The sequence below is a fragment of the Haemaphysalis longicornis genome, unplaced genomic scaffold (genome assembly GCF_048455015.1).
Source record: "Haemaphysalis longicornis isolate Haplotype H1 unplaced genomic scaffold, Haemaphysalis longicornis Haplotype H1 scaffold_1, whole genome shotgun sequence".
Classification (NCBI taxonomy): domain Eukaryota; kingdom Metazoa; phylum Arthropoda; class Arachnida; order Ixodida; family Ixodidae; genus Haemaphysalis; species Haemaphysalis longicornis.
In genome coordinates, this window is record NW_027526203.1 from 83,816,825 (window position 1) to 83,828,418 (window position 11,594).

At 52.3% G+C, this 11,594-nt stretch overlaps 1 protein-coding gene across 1 annotated transcript; it reads left to right on the plus strand.

Moving 5' to 3' along the window:
- The first annotated feature begins 4,097 nt into the window (after positions 1 to 4,097).
- Positions 4,098 to 5,279, plus strand: LOC144138882 (uncharacterized). The gene has a single exon (XM_077671418.1). It carries the CDS (start codon positions 4,098 to 4,100, stop codon positions 5,277 to 5,279), a length of 1,182 nt encoding a protein of 393 aa, XP_077527544.1.
- The last annotated feature ends 6,315 nt before the right edge of the window (positions 5,280 to 11,594 follow it).

Below are 11,594 nucleotides of genomic sequence, written 5' to 3' on the forward strand. Positions count from 1 at the left end.
GTACCGCAGTTATGCATGCCAGAATGGGGCAGATATGCACGGCAGAGTCACTTAAAGAGAAACAAGCTTAAGAATGCGCAGTCGCATTTAGCGTATAAATCGGCGCCCCAAAGCGGGACCTCTTCCTCTTCTTCTCAGAGCGGCGAAGGAAAAGAAGACGAGAGACGCGTGGCTCTCGCGCTTCGGGTCTCGCGCCACGGGCCCGTGCACTCGAGCCGACGAGAAGGAAGCGGTCAGTGTTGGCTTGCGCCTCGGCACGTTCGGTCGCGCAGAGAACAGGCCCTCGCTGCTGTCTGCCCGGCCTCCTCGCCCCCGTGAGTACCCTGCGGCCCTGCGCCGCCCCTCTCGTCTCCAACGCGGCCGGATAGGCGTCCTCTGACGCCCGCCACCGGGAGCGACCTGCGCATAGCTCACTGGGTGCCAGGGTTCCTTCTTTCTCGTGCGGGGACCGGGGCGGCGGGAACTCGGGCGAGGAGGAGCGAGCCGTTGCCTCCGTGTTGGCAGCACTGTTCATTAACCGGCCACGGGACCGCGCCTGGCGCCGAGCGCTTGTCTTAAAAGCTTTCTCAAAGGGCTTTGTACGGGCGCGGCTTCGAACGATTAGTGTTCGGTTCTTGGGGGAGACGTTCGATAGGCTACGTGGGTGAAGCCTCTGGGGCTCGGTGATTTCCGAGCCGTTCTGATTGATGATTAGGAGGTTTAACGCGCCGACGCCACGCAGGCGATGAGGCGCGTTGTAGGGGAGGGCTCCGGATTAATCAAGTTTGGCCACCTGGTGATATTTAACGTGCGGCGAAATCTCGAACACGCGGGTGTTTTTGCTTTTCGCCTCCATCAGAAAAGCGGCCGCCGCTGCCGGGAATCGAATCCTCCACCTCGTGCTAAGCAGCTCAGCGATTAGCCACTGAGCCACCGCGGCGGGTTGCGCGCCGTTCTGTGGCTCAGCGCTAGGTCGTAGGTTCGGTGCGCTGCTGCGGTGCAATTATTTCGCCGGTGGAGGCGAAAAGCAAGAACCTCGTGTGTACGATATTTTACCGCCAGTTAACTCCGTGGGGCGCAAATTAGCAGCGTCCACTGCGATGCGCGTCGTAAACCACATGGTCCTTCGGAATGGTAGCCCCTAACGTGACGCAAAATAGCCTTTTTTTTTCTTTGAAGTGATATACTGCCGGTAGCCGGCACTTTAAGTCTGGTCTGTAGGGATATTTTGCCGCAACTTGCCTCCTGACACTTCGGGCTGGCTTCATTGTGACTGTTATTCATCGTGGCTGAGCATAGCATCGTTGGGTGGGGTAGCCTGTTACTTATCGGAAATTCGATGGTTCAATTTGGCCTCCTGCAGATTTTTCTCTTTGCTTAACTTCGTCCTTACGTGTTTTCTTCCTCGTGTTTTCAGGTTTTTTCAGAGACTCGGTACTGGGTAAGCTCGTTTCCGTAGCGGCATTGCATCTGGGGTCCATTGTTCATTCGGGACCTGCCTTTATGGGTTTGGTTGGGTTATGTTATGTCTTACTTTAGATGGGTACGGATAAAGCATGCATAAAAACAGTGCAGCAGGGCGGAAAATACCCGACTGCCCGCATAAAACTCGCTAAAGCCTGAAGTGCGGGCTGCCGGAAAAATTATCCACTTTAAGTTCGTCGCTGTGCGCTCGAACATTTCACTCATTTCCAAATTTGGACAATGGGCGGAAACCACTGCGATGGGATATCTCGAAGGCTAATGCTGCGGAGTAATTCGACCGAAGTTAGTTCCTTAAACGGGCCATGCAGACATACGTTTTATTCGAAAGATTTTGTTTTTATAGTGCCCCCAGCGCTTGTCCGCAAGCAAGCGATGTCTTTATTCACTGAGAAAGTAATAGATTTAAGTTAGAATTTTGATTTTCCCGCCAAATCGAGTTTTCGTGTCGTCTGCAAGGACGTGCAAGACCAGGTTTTCAAGCGAAACCAAGTGCGCCATTAGGCTCTGCTGCCGACTGGCGCTCCCATACTGCACCGGGCCGTTTTCTGCCTTTGCTTTAATTGTGACCGTATTTGTAACTGGCTTGTTTTTGTTAGAGTAGAAAATAATCCTTTCGTGAAACATGTTGTTCGCTCGACAAATATGGTCACGTAGGACAACGTTCCTTACGCCAACGGCCAGTGTCGTATCGGACAACACCAAAGCGCCGCGCTGATGGGCAGCTAAAACAAGCATATATTGCGCGCAGTGCCAACCGCAGTACGCATAGGTACTTCTACGTTTAGGTGTACTTTCGTACTCCACCATAGCTACTGCTATAAAAAGAATTTGCCCTAAATTTAAGCGCAGATAGCTTGTTCTGCAGGCTTATATGCCCTGCCTAACTTGCGTTTGCTTTTGCCGGCCTCAGCCAATCGCAAAGCTGGGCATACGACATCATAGGTTCTGTTGCGGGAAATGAGCTAGTGGGTCGCATTAACATTCCCTCTTTTGTAATTAAAGAGATTATTTCAGCGAAGTTTACGTTAAAAGTAATGTCAACATGATTATAACGACGAATGAACCAAGCTTCCGTTTTGTGTGCATGGCCCCTTCAACGTGGGTCAAGAGCATTGTACTACGCGCCATGGTTTTCTTTTATTATTACGCAGTGGCGTCCAACTGCGCTGCATCTCGGCCCCATGGCTTGCAATCCGACGGCATTCGGGCTGTTAAGCTCGGCTGGCACCGTTTAGAAGGGGCGGCAAAATAGTGTAATGTAATAAACGAAAAAAAAAAGCACAATACCGTAATGGTTGCTTCTTAGCTTTCGGGATCCAAAAGCCAGAAGTTCGAGTCGGGCACTTGCGCGGCTTTTACACTTTTACTGTTTGGACATGTTTCCTGATTTAGGTTACGTTATGCAGCGTTACGTTATGCAGCCAGGCGTTATTTTAGTGGAGCGCTTATGGTGACGTCGGGCGGTACTGTAAACATGACGTTTTCGATATTTTGTCTCGACAGCGCGGTGAGAGTAAAACGCAAGCCATATGCAGTAGGCAAAACGCTTGTATATAACGTTCGAGCAGCGTGCTGCGGACTGCGCGGGAGACGTTAGTGATAACGCCTGGTTTGAGACCGGTGAGCATGTGAGCATGCGCGACCCGCATCAGCGCGATGGCTGTTTCCCTTGTCGCTGTGCCCGTCGCCTTGGCTTCCGTACCTTCTTCCGCCGTGAGAAGCGCTGCCTGCATGCTCGGCCGGGCCGGGAAAGAATAGTGGAGATTAGCGATTGTTAGTACCGCGTTAACCGCGTTTGATGACGTGCAACGCTTAATTTTCGCGGTGCCCTACGCAATTTAAACAGCAGTTTTTTTTGTATGCGAGAAAACAAACGACAATCGCACATAACGCATCGCTGCCTGTGTTCTAGAGTGACTAAATATCGGTCCGCGATCGCTTTCACAATACATTAAGTGTTTGGGGCGTTAGCCTGTCAGCAGTGACGTGCAAAGCCGAGCGCAGAAACCGGATAGTGGTGCCCGCGGTACTCATGCAGCGTATTGACAGAGCGATGACGCAATGAACAGCTGTGCGCCAAAGCTAATGCAAACGGAAAACTCGCACAGCGCGCGCTAAGGCGGGTCATCTCCGCTTTTGTTTCCCGGCCCGGCAGCGCAGGCATGCAGCGCTTACTACGGTCGAAGGTGTGGAATCCAAGGCGACGGGCGCAGCGAGGAGGTACAGCCATCGCGCTGATACGGACCGCGCATGCTCCCATTCTACCTATCTCAAATCAAGTGTTATCACTAGGGGTCTCCCGCGCAGTCCAAAGCACGCCGATCGAGCGTTATAGACAAGCCTTTTGCCGACTGTATATGCTGGTGCACTGCGCCCCATAGCGGACGCAGTGTTTTGCTTCAGCTGCTCGACTCGTGAATCAGGCGTGCACTTACTCTTGCGCCTAAAAGAACGTAACAGAAAGGCTTCAAATCCAGCAGCAGCAAACGGGCACTCAGAAGCAGGGGACTCAAAAAATCAATGGCGCGTGCGCAAAAACAGAATGGCGTATGGATAGTTGGTGACTATGCCCAGCATGATCCCCGTGGATCAAGTTGAGAACATGTCGACTGTTCGCAGGTGCGACCTTAATGATGGGTGCCCGGAAGCGCCACACTCCCGTTCAGCTGAACCAGCAGCCAGTGCGGCTGCGGGGTGAATTCTTCGAGGAAGACGACGATGGGCACGAAGGCTCGACACCCGCGATGGTGTCGCCTTTCTTTTTCTTCCCGCCCCGCTTGGCCGGCCTGCCCGAACGGCCGTTCCAGAGCGGCCCGTACGGACCCATTATCGACGGCCGTGGAGGCTTCAACCCGTTCTTCTTCAAGAAGGTCGTCAGCGTTCCTCACGAGGAGACCGCGCGGGGCGAGCGCGCCGACGCGGCGGCCTACTCGCGCTCCCCGCTGCGGGTCCGTGATCCGCTCTACACAGCCGGGCAAGGTGGAGGCGAGCCACACCAGCGCCTGCCGAAAGATGACACGTTCGGAGCCAACCTGATGGACCCGGTCACTTTCGAGCGCAGCGTGTGGCAGAGCCTCCAAGAAATGTACAATGGCCCCGTCGTCACCAACTACGGCACCATTTCTGTCATCTTGCGGAGCAACATGCGCGTGGACATCACGGTCGAGGGCGCCATCCGACTGGTGAACTTCGAGAAGCATTGCACGGCGGCCATCAATTGCTTCGGTGACAAGAGCTGCATCTGCCACCCGTGTGGCCGAGTGTTCCAGGAACGCATGAATGTGAGCATGGCCACGGGGACGCGGCTGGCGAAGATCTCACGGCGTGGAGTCACATTCACAGCCTTGAACCACGGCCTCGTGTACCTGGTCGATGCTTCCGGTACCAAGTCTACGACTGAGCGGTTCCTGAACCTCAGCTACGACGTGCCCCTGTGCGTGTTCTACTACAACTCAGGCCGGGGAATGGATATCTTTGAAGATTGCTTCGAGCTCATCAGCCAGGCGAAGCGGCGCCACACTCGCAACGGGGACACCATCTGGGTCGTCGGCTGCGTGAACATCAAGCAGTCGCGTTGGGGTGACGTGGAGGTGGCCTGCGACTCGGGGCGCCGGGTGATCACCAGCTCTCCCTCAGCCGGCAACATGTTCGTGATGACGCCCTTCATCAAGTGCTCGGTCACCTGTGACCCCAACAAGTACTTCTTCGTCAGGACGGGCAAAAAGCGGCTCAGCGGATCAGCCGACGGATTCAGCGTCACCAATGGCAGCCAGCGTGCCGGCTTTGACAGATTGGGCCGTCTCACCCTTCCGTAGTCGGTGACCGGAGAAGCTGAGCGGCGTACAGAGGCCACGGAGGAGAAAAGGTCTAGAAAAGATGTTGAGGAGTTTTTCTTTTTTTCTAAGGACGTGTGTGTAGGACTTCAAGGGGTTTGGGTGGGAGGGACAAGGGGTAGGGGGGAAGGGAGGGGCTTGACTTGTTTTTCCCGGGACACCAACCGAAAGTAAACAGCAAGAAGGGCGCTTCGAGGAAAGCGGCACTTTTTATGATGACCGCAAACCCGTTCGGAGCACGTGTACCGGCGTTAAATAAACTTCTGGAACTTTTGTCTTTGTCTCGCGGCAGGATTTTGGTTTCAAAACAGTTCACTGTGCCAGTGGTGCAAGGCCATGTGCTTAGATTGCCATAAAAATTGCATGTGACGCGAAACGTAGATGCAAACGGCATTTCTAAATGCCTGAACACTCATTGGCATAAAGTCGGCCTCCGGACAACAGTACGCATGGCCTGAAATACGACAACCGGGTGCCTACAGTCGTAAATGCTGTTGACAAGTCCGTGTCCAGACAAAACTTAAGCTGCGCAGCGTATACGTTCCCATCGTCGTAGTTGTCGGGTGAAGACAATGGATGCCGCTGTAAGTAGTAAATTCCTCAGGACGCGTATTTCCAAACGCTTCGGTGCAGAGAGCACCCACGTGACATGTCTGTTCGCGCGATGTAGAAAGGTGATTAAACGCGGTCATTGGCGGCGTCACAAACCTAAATGGACCTAAAACATACCAAGTCACCGTTAACAAAATGAACGAGTTGGTTTGAGTTACAAAAATAATTTCAGAAAAAAAAAGGCAAAAAAAAAAAAAACGGCTAGACCTGCTGAGGCTCGATCACAAGCCGTCAGCGCCAGTACTAGTACTCTAACTCTAAATCGTGGCCACAGAGACCGGACGGTGGGCTCGTTTTAGCAGGCAATCAAAAGAATAGCGCGCACAGTGACAACACACATCATCACGTGGGTGCTCTGTGCAGCGAAGCGTTTGGAAATACGCCTTCGGAGAAGACGCCCTAGGGATGCCCTCGGGACAGCCTGCTTACATGCTTTGAAGGCGAAAGCCTGACGATAGTTATTCTTCACTGCTACATCGTAATTGCGCCTTCCGTGGATTTCGTAGAACTGTCTTTTGGCGCGAATTCCTTCGACCGGCTTTTTCTCTGCTACGCCGTGTTTGGGCGTCTTTGCTTTAGTTTGTTTGCCTTACGGCGCTATTTAGGTCAGCAAGCAGACGGCAAGGCGCAGGTCGAAGCTTCCCCGGAATCAGGGCTCTGCGCGGCTGATATTCACCTGCTTTACGCGTATGCCATCACGTCCAGGTGCTACGCGGCGCGCACTATTCAACAACTTGTACGTTTCCAGTTCACAGTTTCGTGAATTTCGGGAGGCCGGCACATTAGCCCCCGATTTCTGGTCAATCGCCGAAGCGGGCATGCGCCACGAAGAAAGGAACGTTGTTCTAAAAAAAATTGTATGAACGACTTGGACTTCCAAACTGGCCGATAATTTTAATTTCGGCAGCTGAGCGATAACTGGTGAACAATAAATTGTTTGTTGAACTTGGGCAGTACTTGTGATACTTTGAACATTCATAATTCCGTTATATGGGCGTACCTTCACTTCACCTTCAATGAACTTTACACGGCCATTCACCAAGGTAAACCCAAATCTGCCCCTGGACATGACGGTGTGACCTGGAAACACCTCCGCAACTTGCCAAAACCTGCCCTTGTTGCCTCACTTGGCCATGTTACCCGCTGCTGGGAAAATGGTGAAGTTACTGAGCATCTTAAGCTCACTCTCATCTTCCCTATTCCCAAACTCAAGAAGCCTGGTACCGGCCCAACTGACCTCACCAACCTCCGACCCATCTCTCTTACTCCTGTTTTCTGCAAACTCATAGAAAGGCTAATCAATAACCGTATCACCCATTACCTCGAATATGTCAAACCATACTTTCACCCTGCACAGACTGGCTTCCGCCCTAACCTGAGCACTCACGATAGCCTTTGGCTATTACGTCGAGTGATCAATCGCTCCCATCACAACCACTCTCCTCCCGACTTGATCCTAGCAGTTGACCTACGCAAGGCTTTTGATCGCGTTAACCAATCTGCCATACTAGAGGAACTGGCGCACGCCTACCCAAGCACCCGGGCACAAATCTGGATCCGCAATTTTTTGAACGCTTGGCCAATACGACTTCAAGGATCTCACCCAGGCTGGACTCCTCGCACTTACTACCTTGACCGCGGGGTACCTCAGATATCCATACTTTCCCCGATACTATTTATTCTCGCCATAGTGAGGGTCGCTCGAAATCTCGAACGTGACTCTGCTGCACGATTCACAATATATGCAGGCGATGTAACCATATGGACTGAATCAGCCGACTTTTCATGCTACGAAGACATGCAAACCAAACTCCAAGCCGCCGCAAATAGCCTTGAATGCTCCTTGGCCTCTCTTGGTTTGGAATTAGCCCCCGAAAAAACCGAATTGTTACCTGTATTTGGCCACAAACCCCCTCCACACAATAACCTTCCAACTCTTCTTCTCGCCGGTACTCCTATAACAGCTAGTTTTCAACCCATACGACTATTAGGAATCCCAATCGGACACAAAAACAGCCCGTCAATATGGTTACAGCAGCTGAAAGCTAAATGGAAAACAATTCAACATGCCATACATCGCCTCTCGAACAAATTTGGTGGAGCAAGCCAGAAAGCAACCCAAACTTTAGCCCACGCCGTCGCAATTGGTACCATAACTTACGCAGCCCAAACCTACGACCTCAACAAAACGGCCATGAGAACGCTTCAACACCTGCACCGAGCCACCCTTCGCACCATCAGCGGACTACCAAAACATACTCGTCTGGAGAACTTGCAAGCTGCAGTTGCTCTTCCCCCACTGGAAAATATAATTAAAGAGCAAGTGAATCAATCCCTTCATAAGCGCACATTAACTCATCAAGGTGTCTCTATCATCGCCTGGGATAATCTCAAGCCGCCTGAACCCCCCGACATCCCATCGCCTCTCGCTCCGTGGAGCCGCCCTTCTGTCGCGGACTCTACGGCCACCCATCCCGTCCCGCGCAACGTCCGCCCCGTCTGCGCTGCCCGCATCAACGCTCTCCGAAACAGTAAACTCCCCACCGAACCATCTGCATCTTGGGACCCGATGGGAAACCATCTCGGCCTTACCCACTTCACAGAGGCACACCACAAGGGTCTATATTATCACCAACGCTCTTCAATCTAGTGATGAAAAATCTCCCCGACAAACTGAACGCTATCCCAAATCTTCAACACGCCATATACGCTGACGACGTCACACTCTGGTGTACAAAGGGTAGCCCCGGCGAGCAGGAATACACGTTACAACAGGGTCTCGATATCATCAGCGGGCACGCCCATGACGTAGGACTCACCTGCTCAAACGAGAAATCAGAATATGTAGTGGTATTGGACAACAGAACCAAGAAAAATAACCAATATCGCAACCTAATTAATCTGACAGTAAACAACTTGCCCATCCCTCGCCGTAGCCACATCAAGGTCCTGGGCTTCACCCTCCAACAAGACGGTAAAAGTACAGAATGGGTCAAATCCATCATTGCTCAAATTAACCAAATTCACCAAATGCTCCGCCGCGTGACGCGACACCATCAAGGCCTCCAAGAACACGAATTACGCAAAGTAGTGGAAGCCCTCGTGTTCTCACGCGTCATGTATGCATACCCTTTTCAGCGCCTTACCAAGACACAAGCCAACAAAATCGAAACAGCCATCAGAAAATGCATCCGCATAGAAATGGGAGTGCCTCTCTACGCTCCCACAGCATTAATTAATGACGCTTCCCTCCACAACACGCTTGAAGAAAAAGCCTCAGTTTATCATGAAGCTCAGCACCACCGACTAACAACTTCAATGCAAGGGCGGGAGATTCTTCGCGCCCTCGGGTATCCCACCGACCACCTCCCACCCATCACTCCCTCGCCGCCACCCTGGGAAAGCATACCAAGAATCACTGTGCTACCCATACCAAAACACATGAGTCAAGCCACAGATCAAGAACGTAGAGCATCTCGCGCTCAACATCTGCCCGAACCAATCCATGACACCTACTACACGGACGTCCGTTTTGTGGACCATACAACGACTACGGCATCGGTTGGCCCCTGCACAGCTCACGTACGGCATCACGTCAACGTCCCCTCGCCCACAGCTGCAGAGACTCAAGCCATCGCAGAAGCCATTACACTTCACCAGCATCGGACCGCCCACATTACAGTCCGCACGGACAGTCAGGGAGCACTTCGAAGCTTCGTCTCGAATGACATTCCATCCCCTGTCCACAGTAGCCTGACAACATACATGCACGCTCATCCCCACCTACACGTTTTCCTCGAAAGGATCCCTGGCCACCAAGGCATAGAGGGTAATGAACGAGCTCACGCTCTGGCCCGCGACGCTCATTTCCCGGGCAGCCCTCAGCCGTGGCCTGAGGAATACAATCCAAAAGAGGATAGAGCAATACACCATAAAAGGCGCCGCGAACATCTCGGCAACCTCCGCAAAGCAAGAATGGTACTTCCCTCCCCATCTAAATTTATGTCACGGAGACACGCTACATATATTAGACAGGCGCAGACATTGTCCCTCCCCTGTGATCTGTTCCTCCACTACATACAAAAGTCACCAGGCCGTCCGCACTGTCAGGTATGCGGTGGCTATCCGGACAATGAACATACATATTGGCGCTGTGTACGGGCGACCTCGTCTGCCACATTTCTTTCGACCAACCCCTTCCCCCCTGATATTCCCTACTCGTGGTCTAGCTGGGCCGCTCCCCCTGAAAACCTACGGGCAGCCCTGTGGTCCCTCTTGGCTGCCCACATTGAAACTCTTTGTGCACCTCCGCCAAGCCCACCATCGTCGGAGGACCGTGGAACACTCCCTTCCTCCGTGGACTGATAACTCCGCGGCTCGGACTTGAGCTGCCTAATAAAGTTTCATCTCTCTCTCTCCAACGAAATCGACATTTACACCGACGCGAGCATTTCTCCTCCGCTAGTTGGCACCGCATGGGCTTCTCCTGACCTCCCTTCCATCCAAGGCAAACGATCCCTTAATATTCCATGTGCTACCATCCTCGAAGCGGAACTCCATGCTATTGTTCAAGCCATAGACTACCTCATGTTTGACTTTGACTCCTCCGTGCCTTCCCAGATACGCATCCTGACAGACTGTTTCGAAGCCCTACAGACTCTAAAATGTCCTACGTCGACCAATACCATCGCCAACAAAATCATTCATCAGATCTCTATCCTGAAATCTAGCGGCATTCATGTTCGCATCGACTGGTCACCTGGACATGAGGGGTCATCACCGGGGAACCAGGCAGCCGACTCGGCTGCGCGGGAGTGTATAACCTCTAGTCCTCCACTGCTACCCGACTTGGCTCCTCCACCTACTGAGACATTGCCACCAGCGATACAGCTTCTACGTTACAAAAAGGAAAAAAAAGACCGCCTCAAGGCCCTGACTCCAACCGGCTTTTTATCCGCCCTGCCCCCGCTCCCAAGATCAGCCGAAATTTTCATAAACAAATATTTTGCTAATGCTAGCCTTACCCCTGAGACCTTCCGGAAATGGTACACCCCGTCTCTACCACCTCGATGTCCTTTCTGCGCCTCCCCCACTCCCGCCAATCTCCAGCACCTAATTTGGCATTGCCCGAAGTTCGTGCGCTACAGAACCTTCAAGCCTCCTCCAAATACAGCCTCTCTTTACATCGACCCTCGTACACTGGAACCCTCCATGCTGGCTTTAATTGCACACTTTTCCATAAAGAGCGGTCTAGCGCGAGCAGTCTAGAGTCGTGAGCCTGCTCTCCTCACCCCACGCGGCCTCTTCAGCATTCTCAAGGAGCCCACCTGTTTTGAGTCGAACTGTACGCATTTAAGATGTCCGAAGTTACAACCCCCCCCCCCCTTCTACTTCCCCTTCCCCCACTTGACGTAGAGTCTTCCTGCCACAATAAAGGCTACCTCCTCCTCCGTTATTTCTCCCAGGGAAAAGATTTAAACGAGGTAAACAAAAACTATGGGACCGGTAAATTTGAGAGAACACTGTTTCCCAGAGGGAGAGAGCTTGGGATCTCTCTGCAGATCTCTCTGTATTATCATGTATTTCGTTTTTTTCACGTTTACAGTGAGTTTATTTGACATGAACCAATTCGATATATTTGCTAGTTCAGCATTTGTTTATATCTCGATTTCTTGCATACTTTCC